At 49.3% G+C, this 17,740-nt stretch overlaps 1 protein-coding gene across 1 annotated transcript; it reads left to right on the top strand.

Annotated features, from left to right (window-relative positions):
* The first annotated feature begins 407 nt into the window (after window positions 1–407).
* LOC144136353 (carboxypeptidase Q-like) lies at window positions 408–10,895 on the top strand. The gene is made up of 5 exons (XM_077668613.1): window positions 408–1,208; window positions 3,271–3,362; window positions 3,717–3,874; window positions 5,279–5,379; window positions 10,007–10,895. The coding sequence occupies exons 1-5, from the start codon at window positions 732–734 to the stop codon at window positions 10,580–10,582; spliced, it is 1,404 nt and encodes a 467-aa protein (XP_077524739.1). The 5' UTR covers window positions 408–731; the 3' UTR covers window positions 10,583–10,895.
* The last annotated feature ends 6,845 nt before the right edge of the window (window positions 10,896–17,740 follow it).

Here is a 17,740-nt window from a genome sequence, read left to right as displayed (position 1 = left end):
AGCCCAAGTGTGCAGGTGCAGGGGTAGGAGAAGGAGAGCTTGAATTCATCGCCTGTTCAATGAGCAGTGAGAAAGCGATAATCACGAGGTCGACAGCGACAAAGAGACAGTGAGTGAGAGAGTACCATCGAAATTGTGTGATTTGTGTTACTGAGTAAAAAATTCCAGCAGCGAAAACAGTGCTCCCGCGAAAAGTAAGCGTTCCTTGCTCTTTGCTCCTATCGTCCCGCATCGAAGTAATCAGATATCATTTCATACAAGACAGGGCTTCTGGCATGCTAAGCTCGTTGAATCTTTTTTCACCAGCGTAAGCGTTTCCTTGTGCTCTTTCCCGCACTGCTGTTGCCCATTTTATGGCAACGGTTTTTCTTGCGTCTCTCTCTTTTTATCGTTTTTTTTTTACTTAGCCGCTTCACCAGCGTGTGCGGCTTGCGCAAATGATTCCCCGCAACTCGGGGAGTCAGTGCGTCCGCAGGCACCCACAGCGCGCTACTCCCATGAGCCCACGCCGGCCACTCCGACTGCGCTGCTTGGCACGTCGCCCCCGCAACGTTGCAGCAGACACTACCGGGACGAAGACGTTTCAGATAAGAACTCCTGGATCGAGTATCGCGGCAACTGCGGCTGCGCTTATCGGAAGGGTGCAAGCCGATGGCCGTCCCTAGCGCGGTCAGCCGAGAGAGCCGCCGCTCGCTGACTCGTGCGCACGACGGGGCCTCTTATAGACAGCCATGGTGAACCCCTTGCTGCCCTTGCTCTTCTCGGCGCTGCTGTCGAGGAGCGGACTGCCGGCCGAGAGGTGCGAGCTGTCCCCAGAACTCGCCGCAGAGATCGACGGCTACGGACCCGTGGTGCGACGCATCCTGTCGGCCTTCGACGCGGGTCCGCAGTCCGGCACCACGTACCGGGCGCTGGCCGACTTCGCCGACCGGTTCGGCCACCGCCTCGTGGGCACGGACAGCCTCGAGGCGGCCATCGATCACCTCGTGTCGGCGCTCCGGGCCGCCGGCGTGGACCGCGTGGAGACGGAGCCCGTGGCCACGCCGGTGTGGCTCCGCGGCAAAGAGCGGGCCACGCTGGTGGAGCCCCGCCGCGTGCCGTTGGCGGTGCTGGGCCTCGGGGGATCGGTGGCCACGCCGCCTGGGGGCCTCGAGGCTCCGGTGCTGGTGGTGCGCTCCTTTGACGAGCTCGACGCGCGCCGCGACCAGGTGAGACTCTTGCTCTCGCCATGCGCCTTTGTTAAGCCTGTAAAAAAAGAAAACCTTTGTCAGTTGCCCGATAAAGCGAAATACGAACTGCTCTAGAGTCGTCTCGCACTTAAACAAGAAGAAGGCGACACCAAGCGCTTTCTCACGCTAAATGTAGAGGAGGTGAAAGTGACGAGTATTTGACTCCGCTGAAATGGCTGCTTTAACATGGGCGTTTCACAATTACAAAATTTCGTCGACGATCTGCTTGACCGTAACCGAAAGGGGGGAGTGTGGGGAAACGCAGCTATTAAAAACATTTCATTTGCGCATTTCCTGTAACCTCCTGTAACACACTAGCTCATTTTTCATAACTAAAACCAATTATAAATGGACACTGAACACAAATAGAAGTTTTCCTGTATCGATAGGGCACCGCGTTCGAATCACAGAAAACACGCTAACCGAAAACGGAGCCGTTATAAGCTAGAAAATACTAAATATAGCGTAATACAGGTGTCGCCATCTCCGGTCGATTTCGCAAGTAAAATGCGGTCATTGACACACATTTTGCGTCGCGGATCTCGGAGGCTATACTGCCATTCACTTCACAAAAGTGGCAACCCATCCTGTTCAGTAAGGACGTCAGGAGTTTGAATTAACTTGCGGGAATATTTTCAAATTTGATTTTCTCGGCGATAAATCCGTTTTTTGCTACCAGGCAAATGTCAACGTAGCCAGAAAGATCCACAGAATCATTTTTTTTTACTGAGAACAATAATTGGATGCCCTCAGTGTCCCTTTAATAATTGGTCGATATTAACTAATTAACTGGGCACTATGCAAAAGAAACATGGGTTACAAAGTAACTGCGACATGCAGCAGGTTTCATTTGCGCAGAGCCCGTTGTTATTTGCTTAATCGGGGCCGCTCTTTTTGTTCGACAATCGTTACGCATGCGTCCATAGGTTTGTCAGTTCTTCATCGTGGCGACGATTTGTGTGGACCCATCGCACTGGCCATTGCACTTTTATGAAATACTTTCTGCTCACGTGTTTGTGGTTGCCGCTTCGATGTTTGACTTTGCGGAACAAGAACTGCGGCATACCAGCGGAAAAAAAATTTAAAAAAAACACGAGCACGGGACGCGCAAAAACCGGTGAGTTCTTGTTGCGCGTCTTTTTCCTCGCGTAGGAGTTCGCGTATTCGAATTTCCTATATTTATTTACCCGACAATGCATTGTTGCGTTGTGTACCTCCTTGATTGCCCTATCGTGAGGGCAGTTTCACACCCACCCTGAATTTTTATTCGATCACTCCAAGCAGCCCCGCCGCTGTAGCTCAGTGGTTAGGGCGCTCGACTACTGCTCCGGAGTTCCCGGGTTCGAACCCGACCGCGGCAGCTGCGTTTTTATGGAGGAAAAACGCTAAGGCGCCCGTGTGCTGTGCGATGTCAGTGCACGTTAAAGATCCCCAGGTGGTCGAAATTATTCCGGAGGCCTCCACTACGGCACCTCTTCTTCCTTTCTTCTTTCACTCCCTCCTTTATCCCTTCCCTTACGGCGTGGTTCAGGTGCCCAAAGATATATGAGACAGATACTGCGTCATTTCCTTTCCCCCAAAACCAATTATTATTATCCCTCCAAGCCGTCCCCCACAATTGTTTCCGGCTTTCTATTCATCAACTCGCATTCGTGTACAAAGGCTGAGGTCATTCATTCCCTATAATGCGCTTCATCGATTTTGAGAAGGAGCTGCAATTTTTTTTTTGCCGTATTCAGTAATCAACAGAGGCGGTTTTAATTCGCAGAGCAGACTGATATCTGCTCATTTCTGCAATCCTTATATGCAGAAAGTTTTCCGAGTGAGATCTTCTCGCATTCGGAAGGCACGTGTTTTGCGTGCATCACCCCGACAACCTTATAATCGAGCGCTTTCTGCGCAAACGCCTGTTGCCTGCTGCAGCATGCATGGAAAGCTATTTTCTGGAGCAGATATATGGTTCAAAATTCAAGACAGCCCATGGAGAGCACCACGCGGCCGCAGGTGTGACGCTCCTCTGTTGCGTGGTTGCTGCGTCCAGGTGAACGGCACCATCGTGCTCTTCAATCCGGAGTGGACCGACTACTGGCAGTACGTCCCGTACCGGAGTAAGGGACCATCCCGGGCAGCCAGGTAAGCGCGCCCCTCCCATTCGCTTGGCAAGACGCCGCCGGGGCCGATCAGCTGACACGGCCGTCTTTTATCCTGAGCACTATTTACCTGAGACACATAATGGGACTCACCATGCCTAATATTACGAGCTTCCGTCATATCGAAATATACCGGTCATAATTTTGCCCACGTCGGCGCACGAATTGTATACATCCTCCCGATCCTGATCGACAAGTGCAAGCGCCTTTGGTATATCGATATGCATGCATGTGCAAGCTATGCGTATAGTGCACCTGTCTTGTCGACTAAAAAACTCGGAGGTCCCGCGAAAGCGTCTACGTCGGCGCGACCACGACACGCGCGGACGCTGCGCAGGTACGGCGCCGTGGCGACCCTGGTGCGCTCTGCGGCACCGGCATCCCTCTACACGCTGCACACCGGCATGCTGGCCTACACGCCCGGTGAGCCCAAGGTGCCGGCTGCTGCCGTCACCATCGAAGACGCCGACTTCCTGACGCGGCTCGTGGAACGGGGTGAGTTTCTCTCAAACAGGCGCAGCTAGCGCGGCGGCCAAGTTAAGAGATTTAGGGTTAAGCACTCAGGTAATCGAGTTAGCGAAAGAGGGTAATGAAAATAAATGATATCGATGCTCTGCAGCCGCATATCTATGCTGCCTGCTATACTATATGTAGAAAGAAGCACTTGGTGCTGCTGCTGTTGTCTCCGTTTAAAATATGTTTGTATGCACCATTTCAAAGCAAATGCATGTGTTTTGTCTTTGATGCGTGTACAACCTCTGGGCGAAAGGCTGCCGTAAAACTGGCCTTCAGAACCCCCCCCCCCCCCCCCAACAGTTCTTTTTTTTTTCACGGTGAGAGCCGTTATTGGGAGCCCACTCTGAGCCATCGTGAAGCTGAAACACGCTGTAGTTTTTCGCATGAATCCAAGCGGATCTTAGCTAGGCAAGACAGGTAAGCCAAGAGAGAGAACAAGAAAAGGAGATCGGTTCTGTGTGGTTGAACGTGCGACTGAGGCTACGAGGGACGTCGTAGTGGAGGGCTCCGGGAATTTCGACCATTTTGGGTTCTTTCACGTGCACTGACATCGCACAGTGCACGGGCTTCAAGAATTTCGCCTCCATCGAAATTCGACCGCCGCGGGCGGGTTCCAACCCGCGTATTTCGGGTCAGCAGCCGAGCACTATAATCACTGAGCCACCGCGGCGGTCGAGAGATAGAAGACAAAAAGAAAGGGGAGGAAATTTGAAGAGAAAAAATTACTGGCTAGACAAGGCTTAGCTAAAACATGACGGCTCTCACCGATATCTCAAGTAAGCTACAGCCTAGTTTAGCCAGTGATTTTTTTTCTCGCGCTGGACTCTGTATTCTTGCTGCAACCGATGTCGCTGATGTAATTTCGTCTTTCTCATGAGACATTAAACAATCACGCCAGTTGGCGTTATTACAATATGAGAAGTTCGTACTTTTACTGTTGTTGCTGCTGCTCATAGAATTTTCGAGTTCAGCTGAAATTCAACACACTTGACCTTGTGCAAGCGGGACGCGAACTTCCAGGTTGTCCTCTATAATGAGAATAGTTCGTGACTGTCTGGCTGGCGCGTTGTCTTTAGTTAAGCGGCTCCAGTTAAGCGACAAAACAAACTTAGCCACGACAAACTTTGCTGGGCCCCATGAAACCGTTTCTACAAACGTGTGCAGCCTTTGTCAAAAATGCAGTGTCCATTCCAGGCTATGCAGCATGGCTCGTTTGGCATCGGTCCTACGCTCCGAAGCTTACAACTTCCGGGTGTGCCACAGCGTCCCCTAAAACGGGTTACAAGCAAACCCTTTGGGTCATGTATTTTTGACGAAGGGTGCACACATGCAATGAGCATGCCGTTCCATTTGAATCATTCTTTTTTTCCCATAATTCAACAGGCTCCAAAGTGGTTGTGCACCTGGAGATGAACAACAATCACACGGACGGTGTGTCCAGAAACATCGTCGCCGACATCACGGGCTCAGAATTTCCGGATCAGGTAACCTTGTTACTGAGAAGGTGCACTTGCAGGTTTTTGTTTTCTAAGAAACTGCAGTACAGGTAAACGTTCCTACAACCTGACATAGTGCAGTGTAAGGAACTATACAGGCTGTTTCAGGAAAGGTGAACCAGAATTTTTTTTCAACAGGCTTTTTGGACTATGGGTATGACTTCTACGGCGTCGTAATACCAGTTCTGGTGGACATCAAAAAACAGGTGAATCACGTTAACTAGTGAACTGGTTAACTAATTTGTAATAATTAACTTTTCAACTATTTCAGATAGGCGCTTAATTACTTGCAATTGGAAATTTGTAACCAGGCGTTAGCAACAGCCATATCACTTATTAGAATTTAGAAAACGCGATTGCCTTCGCCGCTGTGGCTTGTCAGATTTCGGCCGCCGCACACTTCCTTTGCGCGCGCGATAGCACCCATCACTGCGCATCACTCCGTGGCGCAGATGTCACGTCACCTTCTCAGCCCTTTACCAGCTTCAGCTCGCTACTAGTCGCTGCTCAAAGAGTAGGCTCGTACTACACGAGCCGAGAAATAAGTTTCCCTCTCTCTCTGCTCAAAGCGAGCGCCGCCGCTTGAGTCTGGCCATGGCTGCATGCGCCAGCCCACACGGGAGTGATGGACTCGCTTCGCGCGCGCTCGTTCAAACGCACGAACAATGCACAAACAAACGTACAAAAAACACACACACACAAAGCGTCGTCATAGTTTCTGCGCCGCACGAGAATGCGTGTTCGTGCATGCAGGGTTGTGAACGGTGCTCGCAACTGCACTAGAGCAGGGTGACCGCTAAAAGTTACGGTCGTCGTCCTGAAGCCCGCGGTCGCCTCTGCTCTCGCTTTTTCCTCAGTATCATCAAAATTGTTTCTTAATTCTTATGTAACCTCTGCAGTTATACAACCTTTAATGCACGTTGATGGCCTTCGAGACATTGCTCATTGCTGTTACCGCAGGTTATACAGCATAATACGGATGTGCAAAGTATGGCAAACTTTTTTATTGCAAGGCATCATCTCACCACACTATTTTTTTCGCTTGAGCGAACCTTCGGCCTTAATTTGCGTTTTATTTTTTCTTCAAGCTCGTTGATTATCTTTTCTGAATAAGAGAAAAGTTGCTTGCCTGATTCGTTAGTTTGACAACTGACTAGAAGTCCCACGGTCGTCCCTTCTAATAACGCAACCAAAGCACAAGCGTATACGATCCAGAAAACTTTACGTTTCTTAAAGTTATAGCGAAATAATAAAAGTCGCACTACTTGACAGCATCATACGGACAGCGCTGTTCATACTTGAACGTGTCCCAGGCGACACTAAAGAGGCGGACACACATAAGGGAACCCTTCACCGCTGAGGCCCCGGTGGGTGCGCTGGGCCTCGTAAAGTGGGTTCCGACCAGAGATGGGCATCCTCACGAGGGCGAGCCCTCATGAGGGTGTCCTCACCCTCATCTCATGAGGGTTTCACTCGGTGAGGTCAGGGTGAGGGAAGATGGGCGCATGAAAATTCGCGATGACAAGGGTGACGGAGGGAAGACATGATGAGGTGAGGGTGAGGGAGGGCAGAATTCACTGTTTGAGGGCGAGGATGGTGGCCCGAACCGTACTCTGGACTAACGCTTTTGTCTGTGCCGCTGGTTATGAATTCCCGTTTTAAAGCGCTACTTCTTAGGGTGAAGATCCCAGGGAAGAAGTTTCTGCACTCTGGAGGTACACCAGGCGAAAACGAAACGCGGGTGCAGCACACCTTCTCCGTCGCCGTGATGTACTACACCGCCGAAAAAAGCGCTTTTCTAACTCAAAAACATTTTTTTAATTGTGCAAAGTATTCGGTGAAACATCCTGTATAGTGCGCTAACAAGGGGCCACTGGCCGCGCCGTGCGGGTGGCCGCCAGTCTAGCGGGAACCGCGGTACCGCTGTCAACATTTTCATTATCAGCCCCTAGTCTGTCGGATGATCAGTGTGTATAGAGTAAAACACGTAGAAATTATACCTAGTAAGGCTGTTGAATTCCCAAGTTCTAGGCTTTCTTTGCCGGAACGAAGTCAGATATCAGCTCAGTGAGGTTTTACAGAATTTGCTGCAGCGCAAAAAAAAAAAAAATGCTTTTGCGAAATTCCACTGTCAAATCAAAGCCTGTCGGCGGCGTTGGTGTCGAATTTTTTATTCACGCTACGAGTAGTTCAGTACAATCATATCTTCTTCCTATATTCTATTTTCTCTGGAACTGCGGTATAGGAAAGCGGTGCCGCAATGTGGTGGGCAAGGGCGACCACTGTAGTCTTACCATGAAAATAAAGCAGCACCTTAACCACCTTGGTCTGAATCATCGCTCGCTCCACCTGGCAATGCACGATGTGCTAAAAAAGAAAAAAAAATGTACTGCTCTCCAAATAACGCCAACATCTCTTGGCTTAATTCTGTCCCTGGTAAGACCTGTGACCGCGTAATTGCGCGCCTGATTTTATGAACCAAATTTCTAGCAAGCATGGTAGGGAATTGACACTTGCAGGGAATTGCAGAAGTGTCATAAACAAGACAACTGAGTTGTAGGCCCTTCTGCTTTTGCATGGCACTGAAATAGCGGTTTTGACAGAAACTTGCCTTAACAATACAGTGTTTGACAGGGAGTTCGTTACCACTGGCTACAGTTCGTAGCGAAAGGATCGTGATGGTAGATGTGGAGATGTCAGCATTCGGTTTAAATCATCCCTGCGATTTTTATCAATGTCTGATGTACCCAATGCAGAGTGCATTTTTTTTTTTGCACAACGCATTATGGAAACGTTAGATATATTATTGGAGCATTGTACAGGCCCCCCAACTCTACCATTGCCGTAGTATAGAAACTGAAACAATATTTGTGCACGAATGTCGAACCCGATAATCGTATTATACTGTCAGGATATTTTAATTTGCCTGAAGTAGACTGGTCAAATTTTTCAGTAAAAAAGCATGAACCCAAAGGTGCAGCTATGTTGGACATTACTTTTGCCTTCGACTTATTGCAAATCGTAGAAGAAAATACCATATTTCAGGGCAATTCTCAATCAATGCTCGACCTCTTCTCTGTTAGCGGATCAATTACTGCCAAAACAAATAGCCAGATAGTAGATGGAATATTGAACCATAAATCTGTACTGCTCACTACTGCAGACGCCGCTTTAGATAAGAAACCTAGATATTCATTTTATCGATACTTATCTCGAGTTTTTCTCGGAATACATTATAAGTATCTCGGACTCTTGATCACTAATGACTTCACTGGGACTAAGCTCATTGACTTCATAATGGCTAATGTTAATCGCAAGTTTTTCTTTCTGAGGACAGCTTTGAGACTTTCTACTCCTTGTGTCCGACTTCTCGCATACAAAAGCGTAATTCTGCCGATACTAGACTATGCATGCGTTATTTGGGACACTTTCACTAAGACTTACAGTAATAAGATAGAAATTGTGCAACGAAAAGTAGCTGGTTTCATTTATAATAGATTTGGACGTACGTCAGTAACAGAACTCTTAACTAAAGCGGACTTGCCCCCATTAACGCAAAGAAACCATGTGTCACGACTAAAATTTCTTTTTCAATTTATTAACGGCCACTATAAGACATTTCACGAGAATACTTTCTTTGTCATCTGGTTACGCCACTAGGCACAGACATAGCCGCACAGTAACGTCATTTACCACGCGTAATAACTGTTCTAAGTATTATTTCTTTTCACGAACAGTAATTGAACGGATTCTCCTAACCAATGATCGCGTTTCAAAATCTTCTATGTCAAGATTTATTTCCAGATTTGTTTAAAAATCTCTTGTGTATGCTTATTTTCCAAGAATTTCAAGCTACGTTATTCTACTTTGTTCTTTTGTTCATTAGTTGTGTTAATTGTTACGTTGTGTTCACATATCTGCATCCCACCCTGCTAAAATCCCCAGTGGGGATTGCAGTATACGCAACATAAATATAGATAACAATGAAATGTTATAAGAGCAGGGTACATGTATGCATGCAGTGTGTACTAGAAGTAAAGGCAGAGTGATATCCTGGGGCTCAACTCGTAACTGTCTCTGTTTTCTCTCATGTGTTAGCTCAAACAGCTCACACACACATACCCGCACACACACAAGAGTATGAGCATCTAGCCTCTTGTCCAATATAGCCTTGAGGGCTTGTCTTGTATGTTTGTTACTCAGTAATATCGCCAGAAGTTGCAGACTAGAAAATATCACTCGAATTTTAAAATGACTGTTAGTGAGGGTGAGGGAGGACCGACGATACGAGGGTGAGGGCGAGGGAGGGCGAGCAAATTTTTCGAAGTGAAGATGAGGGCGAATGAGGGCCGGATAACTTTTCAAAATTAGGGCTAGGGTGAGGGAGGACCATGGATTCACAAGTGAGGGTGAGGGAGGAAAAGTAAAAATGGGGGCATTTGCCCACCTCTGGTTCCGACTACAGCTTGTGTAGCTCATATTTGGTGCGATTGCGTATTGCGTCACCATCGAGGCTTCGAGTCCAGGCGTCGCGCTGCAGAATGCGGCCCAGCCTTGCGGTCGTAGTGCACAACGCCTGGGCAACTTGGCTCAGCGGAAGGCGCGTGTCGTGCAGTACGTGATCGTGGGCGCGCACACGGACAGCTGGGACGTGGGCCAGGGCGTGGTGGACGACGCGGGCGGCGTGTTCATCGGCCTGGCGGCGATGGCGCAGCTGCGCCGCATGCACTTGCGGCCGCGGCGCACGCTACGCCTGGTGCTGTGGACGGCCGAGGAGAACGGCCTGTGGGGCGGCGCCGAGTTCGTGCGCCAGCACCGGCGCGAGATGGACGCCGTGTCGCTCGCCATCGAGTCCGACCAGGGAACGTTCGCGCCCGTCGGCCTCACCACGGGCGGCGGCAGTAATACCACCGTGTGCATCCTGCGCCACCTGCTGGCGCTGACGGCGCCCATCGGCGCGACCCGGCTCGAGGCCGACCGCGGCCGCGGCTCGGACGTCACCAAGATGGCCGAGCTTGGCGTGCCGGTGTCCTTGCTGCTGAACCGCAACGAGCGCTACTTCCACTACCACCACAGCCCCGCCGACACTGTGAGCGCGTACAGCAGACGGGATTTGGACCTGTGCGCAGCTTTCTTGACGGCCATCGCCTTCGTGGTCGCCGATTTGCGGGACATGCTACCGCGGGCGTGAGTGCGCGACGGCGGCCGCTTTCTTCCTCCTGGTGCACGGGTATGGCCGTGCGGGAGCAGCAGCGCGCGACCAACTGCTGATCGTCTGCAGAGCCAGCGTTCGTGCACGAAAAGCTGTGCGGGGGTGACATGCGCCGCCATCTTGTGGCGGAGTGGTTATTGCTGACGAATACGGAGGAAATGTCTTCCACCGCCATTCAACTGCATCGCTTGCATGCGTGAGAGCATCTGCCGCGTCCTACGCGGAAGCGTGTGCTCTCTCAACCTGCCGTGTGTAGAGACGTGATAGAATAAAAAGGTGTTCACTGCCGAGCCGGAAGCCGATGTTCGGGTCCTACCTGAACTTGACTGACAGCCTGCACCTGCACTCGCTGCGGTGTTAGCTCGAGGCTGGGTTCGGCGAATATGGCAGCGGAGTCAGCGGCCCATTACCTATGCATGAATACTAGGGACACAGGCACATATCAATTTGACAGCATTTATGTTTTCGTCTTCCAGATTAATCGCCCGTCTTCTCCGTAATGAAATTACCTGATTCGTCATTTTGGAGATGACGTCATCACGGTCACGCGAACCCACAGGAACCAGAGAGCACCGCCAAATTTGAAGTTCTGAAGGACCCCCAAATTTTGCACGTTGGCCCACCTCCAGAAAACTTGCCACCGCGCCATTTCGCACCTTGCTCACCTCATAAATTGGCAGATGGCCCACCCCAAAAATTTGTCAGTTGGCCTCCTCCAAAATTTGGCAGTAGTCCCACTTCCAAATTCTGCCATTTGGCCCAACTCCAAAACATTTTCCACTTGACCCACCCTCAAAACTTGCCACTTGGCCCGGCCCTCAAAATTTCGGTGCTGGCCCATCTCTGAAATTTGGCAGTTGGACCACCCTCAGAATTTCCCACCTGGCCTACCGTTAAATCTAATAGTTAATTTGGCAAATGGCGCATTTCCGAAATCTGGGGGTTGGCCCACAGTCAAAATTCAGCTGTCGGCCTACCCTGGGCCAAAATGTGCCACTTATCCCAGCCCCGAAATCTGGCGGCTAGCCGCCCCCCCCCCCTCAATATTTGGCATTTGGATTTTCAGTTTTGGTGCGAAAAGGTGGCGTGATCCGAAATGGGCAGGAATATCTGGTTTGAACCCGTTTTATGTACGCGCCAGTACGTAGGTACTGGCGCGTACATACGTAAACGGAGCACGCTATTGCGTTTTGACTGCAATCAGGCTTTCCCTATAGGACATAAAGAAACATTATTTGTCCATGAGAAAGCGCACTAGTGTCTACTTCCAGCATTACCCATAGTCTGGCTGCCCGTTTCAATTAGGCAGCGCATAAAAATCGTTAAAGGCAACAATGTACTGCGTTTACTTTTGTCCGCACCTGTATATCCCTGAAACCTGCTTTGTGGAAGGCGGCCCACCGGGTTGGGGAAACCTGCTAGGTGTGTCAGGCCTTCACCTGGGTGAAGGCCTAGGTAGGGCGTACGTACATTTAGGGGAAGAAGCCCTTCAAGATAAACGCCCTCAGGGTAAAGGCTTTTGAGGTAAAGATAGGCCTTTAGATCAAAGGCTTTTAGGATAAAGAACTTACAGCAAAGGCCTTTAAGGTGACGGCCTTCATGGTAAATGTCTTCCGGGTAAAGGGATTTAGGTGGTAAAAAGTCGTTATCGCAAAGGCCTTTAGATCAAACTCCTTTAGCGTGTAAGGACCTTAGGTGCCCACCGTAACAGGCGCTACAGCACGAAATTCAACGCTTAACCATGCTAAACCGTCTGCAAAATGTTTTGTGTGTCTAGTAACTATTATTTTCTGACATTTTTTTTTCTATGTGGGCTAATTCCTGCCTAAGGCCTTCTGCGAAAGCTGGCAATACTATTGAAATAAATAAATAAATAAATAGAAATAAGGCTCACACTTCAGGAAAGCATAGAACGGAGAAACAGTTAGCTCTGACAGTGCTTTTATTTTGCATGAAGCGCGTAAGTATACAGGTTATTGGGCAAAAATACAAAACAACCTGGAGTTCACGGCTCTTTCTTAATTGCCTAATTTAATTCAACAAGCCTGCGTGTTTGAACGCGACAGAAACAAGATTCCACGTGTAAGCTTCTTCTTAAGTCATCTAGTAGTATAGTTTATTTTTGAAATAAGAAGATGAATAAATGGAACATTCTCCAGCTAAACCTATTAGTTTATTACTAAACCTATTACTAATGTTGTTACTGCTGATGAATTAAGACTGTGTTCTTCACACAATGACATAGCTAAATAACACTAAGTTCTGGGATTATCCGAACGCATGGAGTCGGACGACCATATCGGTCTGTTGGCGAAGAAATAAACTGGTCGTGTTGGTGTGTTATGTCGATGTCGCGATATGTTTCTTCTTATTATTAAGCTTCAACTTTACTGCTGCTTTTTCCCCTTGCACATAAACTGTAGTACATTAGCGTGGATTACAATAACAAAAATAAAATAGTAGTGCTACCCTAAGAAAAAAAGGTTATTCGTTGCGTTAACGACGTAGCTTATCTGCACCCAACGAAACCATTATTTCAACAACCACGGCCGGATTGGATGCGGCTTTGGCGCGCCCCTTGAACACAACAGTATGACTAGCGTTCAGAAACTTTTTTTATTTTACAAGATTATCAAGAGTAATAATGCATGCAACTTAACATTTGTGGAACCCAGGTTACTGAAAAAAATGTGGTGTCGCGCGGCTGCGCAAATTTTGTTGCGGTTATTATTTTACAATGCCCCCACAATCTTAACAAAACTACACAAATTCCATGTTGAATGTGTCACATTGACACGCGTCTTTCAGCGGCAATATCATTGTAACTGGTAATTTTAACTGATGATTATGTTGTGCGCGCTTGTTCTAGAACGCTTCTTATGCACTCTAAAACAATCACGCATAGTAAACGCTTATTCTAGACGTGATATTTCTTCTCGCTTAAAGATCACGCTTTCTATAGGCGTTGAAATATTGAAACGACCCTGCTTAGCAAGCGTAATCAGATACTCTGCTTCACACTTAATTGGCAGGTGTGACCGCCTTCTGCGCTCCGCCTTTCTCGGGTTATTTCGTCCATTCATCAGATATGGACGAAGGCGTTCACAACTCCGAGCGCGAGATTTGGGCTCCCTCGAGTCAGGCGGGTTGTGGGATGCAAAGATGCCATCAGAAAACGATGTGTCCTGGTGTGAAGGCGGTAATTCTGAAAATTGCGAGCATGAAAAATGTAGATTCGGATAGCAGCGCCATTTGTGCGCGTCGGGGCGAGGTCTCCGCCGATGGACATTCGCATGCCTCGTCTGGCTGGTGCCCATAGACTCGCATCACGAGCCGACAGCCTCGCGGCCCGCCCTTGCCGAACCTGCGGGCCCCAGGCGAAACTCACCGAGCAACAGCCGCCGCTGACCCGAGTCAGCAGCGGCTCGCGCCAGTTTTCCCGCCGTGCACCTTTCACACGCACGCCAACCCTTGTCCGCGCGCATCTGCTGCGGCCCGCTACCGGGTTGCGGTGGCACCAGGTGAGTATTAGCAAAGGAAGCACAATACAGTGCTTGTGTCTGTACCGTAGCTGTCTGCGTAATACCTGCACTGCCAATATTCTCAGTTCTCTCGAGGCGAAAGAGTGCGGGCGCGGCAGAAGCAGACCTAACCACTTTCGGCTCGATGCTCGAACCAGGCAGCGGGTCCCTCTCTTCGCACGAAGCTCACTCTTGGGCTGCGTATTGACACCGTGAGCGGAGAGATGTAAGTAGACATCCGCACACTGTACTAGAACAACGTGTTTTCTTTTCGCAACTACATGTTTGGCCCATTCTGCTTCGTCCTACATAATTTCTCCTAGTAAGAAAACGTAAATACGAAGCAAGCAGTTTGAACAGCGGGTTAATCTGTGTATTTCGCAGCATTCAACTCGTGGAAATATCGCTCGTGTGGAACTAGAGTGGACTGCTTCGCGGACACGTTTACGTGTCATTCCTAATTGTTGGACTATCCACCGCTATAGGTCAACCGACCATCTTCCATGATTCGGTCGGGGACGCCAGTTACATTAGACGTTTTTAGCGTGCTGGAGACGTATACCGGAGACGTATACCGGTTTACCGGACCCCTCCTGCGCACGCGCAGTGGCTCCCCCGCATCTCAACAATGCCACTGCGCATGCGCAAAAGGGGTCCGGTAAACCGGTATACGTCTCCGGTATGCTAAAACGTCAATTGTCTTCCATGTTCACACTGTTCGTACGGACGAAACGGCACCCATCAGCGATGGACCATCGCCTACTTTTCAACGCAGCCACCCACCTTCGCAATGTCGCTTAATGTGGAGCACAACTTTTCAGTGTTTCTCTAATGTCCACGAAGATGTCAACCACCATTATAATACCTTAAAAAATAAACAAATCACACCCGATTTGCGAGTCGGTCACCATTTTACGGACGTTCATGGATATGCGGATCGATGAAACTTGGCGGGGAGCATGTAAAAGGTGTGCGCCTCTTCAGGAGAAAATTCCGTCATTCCGTAGTGCTCCTTCTCATTTAGGCGCAAAACTATTCATACAGCCATCATATCAGATATCAGACATCATCAAACATCATCCAGCCATTACTGGAGTCATAGTGACCAGCATGCAGGAGACCAGGAACACAGCCATAATTAGCGCGTTTGTAAAAACTCTTATTGCAGCTTGCTGAGGAATGCTCTGTGGGAGCTTTGTGTTTTCCACCTTCATGACGCCTGTGACGACACGCGAAAGACATCCGATAGAAGCTTACGGTGGGTAGCAAGCGTAGTAACCTGCTTTTCCGCCCAAGAGTACCCCTTACCAGCGAATAAACGTACAGTCGACAGCCGGGTCAACGTGTTTTGGCGTCGTCTTTATCAAAGTATGTACAGCGTGTTTGCATATGTCGGACATAACACACAGTAAGAGCAAATTATGCGGGACTAATCTGACTGAATCTTCACGCAGGTTATGACGGGAGGCGGAATCCGTTGCTCACGCTGCAGCATGTTGTTCATCTACAGAGGGCAAAACACATGTCTAGAACGACAGAACTGTGTGTTCCGGAGCTCCCAAGGCCGCTGCGACCAGGAAGGCAAAAAATGATGATGAAATCCCATGAGTTCAACTGCACATGCTTGCACCCATACAATTTTTAACCAAATGCTATGGCTTGATATCGCGTGTTCAACCCGAAACATGCCCAGGACGTGTTCTAGGCAAGCATTTTGCCCTCTGTATGTCTGCAATTCGCACGGCTCTGCCGCTGCATGGGCCTCGTCACGTTTGCGTATAGACCGTTTACAGCGCGCAGTTCTTTAGTCTGAGTCCAGCTGGCGCCAACAGGCGTGCTCGGAACACGGCACCATTACGGGCCTTGCAAGTCGCCAGCGTGCACGCCTCGACGCAGTAATGGAAATATCGCGGGTGGCTGCCGAATGTGTTCTTTCTAAGAAGATGTGGAAAGGCAGAAAAAATGCGTGCTGTGTTGTGGATTGCAAGAATTGCGACAGAGAGTTAAACGTGCTGGATGCCATCGTTTGCGAGCTTCACGGAACTGAACTGCACAAGGACGTACTGCCCCTGTTCGCGCCCGTTCACCATGCACCCTTTCCGAACGGACGAACGCAACAAACGTTCGCCAGCGCTAGACAGCCAATATCGAAAGGAAAGTTTCGGTCTTGGAAATTCTCAGAGGGTAGGTGCACAACATAGCCGCAGTAACAAGCTGTTCCGCCACCGAAACCGTCACTTCGTGCTTTCAGTTGCTGTCCAGTTGCGTCTGCGTGTGTAGCGAGACCCCATTGCTCGTAAGTAAAGGTGTGCGGCCATTATAGTAACAGGAGCGCCCGAGGCCGAATTAGGAACGGAAAAGAAGGACGACTTAAGCTCCTGCGTACCGCTACTGTAGACTGTGCAGAGCACAGCCGTGCTAGCGGACAATGCTTACTGTAAGTCCGTGTATTGCATGCCGTCATGGTGCTATACTGTTGAACTTCGCTTCAATTAGCGCGGTTTTCGTGTACCACATTCGGAATAAAGCATTTGCGTTACGGCTGCTGTGCTGGTTGTCACTTCCTTGCGGCCCAAGCGGGACAGTAACTAAAGGTGACTCCGCAGGCCAGCGCTCAGAGCGAAGCTGAGTACTTGCCATCAACGACATCTCGAGCATTTTTATGTCCGCATATCGGAAGTGGAGCTTACCTCAATCTTTTATGTGAGGCGGACATAATTGTGAACTTAGTGTAGTATGAACGCGTTGATGTGCGCGCATCATAACAATCATATCGCAGAATCCTTCGAAACAACTGCACGCCAGGTCGTGAAGGATGCTTGATGTACGGTACTGCTACCAAGATAATTAACATTTGTGCGTCTATTTATTTTTGTCGCCTTTCTGTGTTGAACAAACGAGTAGAAAATATTTTCGGTTTCCTGAGCACCGTTAAGAGGTTGTAAACAAATGCGTACGATGTGCATGTGAGCGTTTTAGGGCGGTGTCTGCATGCATGTACACAATACGACAACGACCTGCGTTGCCGCAGGAGCATTAGAACTTGCCGATTTAGATAATAACAGTAAAAAAAAAAACATTCGGCAAAGCATTATGCAGATGCAAAGACAAGCATTCAGGCGATCCACCCCTTGGCTCGAAGAGGCGAGGAGACGGGCGAATCTCCGCGACATGAAGCCCTATCACGTTTTCACGCCTCAAGTGATCACATTAGGGTTCTGACATCTCCTTCGAATCTTTGGCCAAACCCTAGTGCCGTCTTTCCACACCTTGACAACCGTATCAGCCGAAACACTGGCTGTCGGTACCGAGCCTTCAGACGTAGCAGCCGTCGCGACGAGCAGCGCGCCGAGCAGTCAGGAGATGCGTAATGGCGGCGTGGTCACGTGATCAAAGATGGCAGCCCCCATAATACTGTAAAGCGTCTATAAACTCGGATTTTTTCTCGAACCGGGGGCGTCACGTGAACCGATTTACTTCGTCACGAGAAGCAGGCTTTGTTTTATATGGTCCCGCTCTTGCGTTGTTATTTTACTGTTATGGCGACGTGTCAGCCCGTGCTTTGCGACCGGGCGGGCTTCGAACGACAACAGACTTTTCCGCTGCAACTGCCGTC

This window comes from Amblyomma americanum, chromosome 1 (genome assembly GCF_052857255.1).
Source record: "Amblyomma americanum isolate KBUSLIRL-KWMA chromosome 1, ASM5285725v1, whole genome shotgun sequence".
Taxonomy (NCBI): domain Eukaryota; kingdom Metazoa; phylum Arthropoda; class Arachnida; order Ixodida; family Ixodidae; genus Amblyomma; species Amblyomma americanum.
Note: the sequence above shows the minus strand (reverse complement) of the source record. Positions and strands in the feature narration are given on the sequence as shown.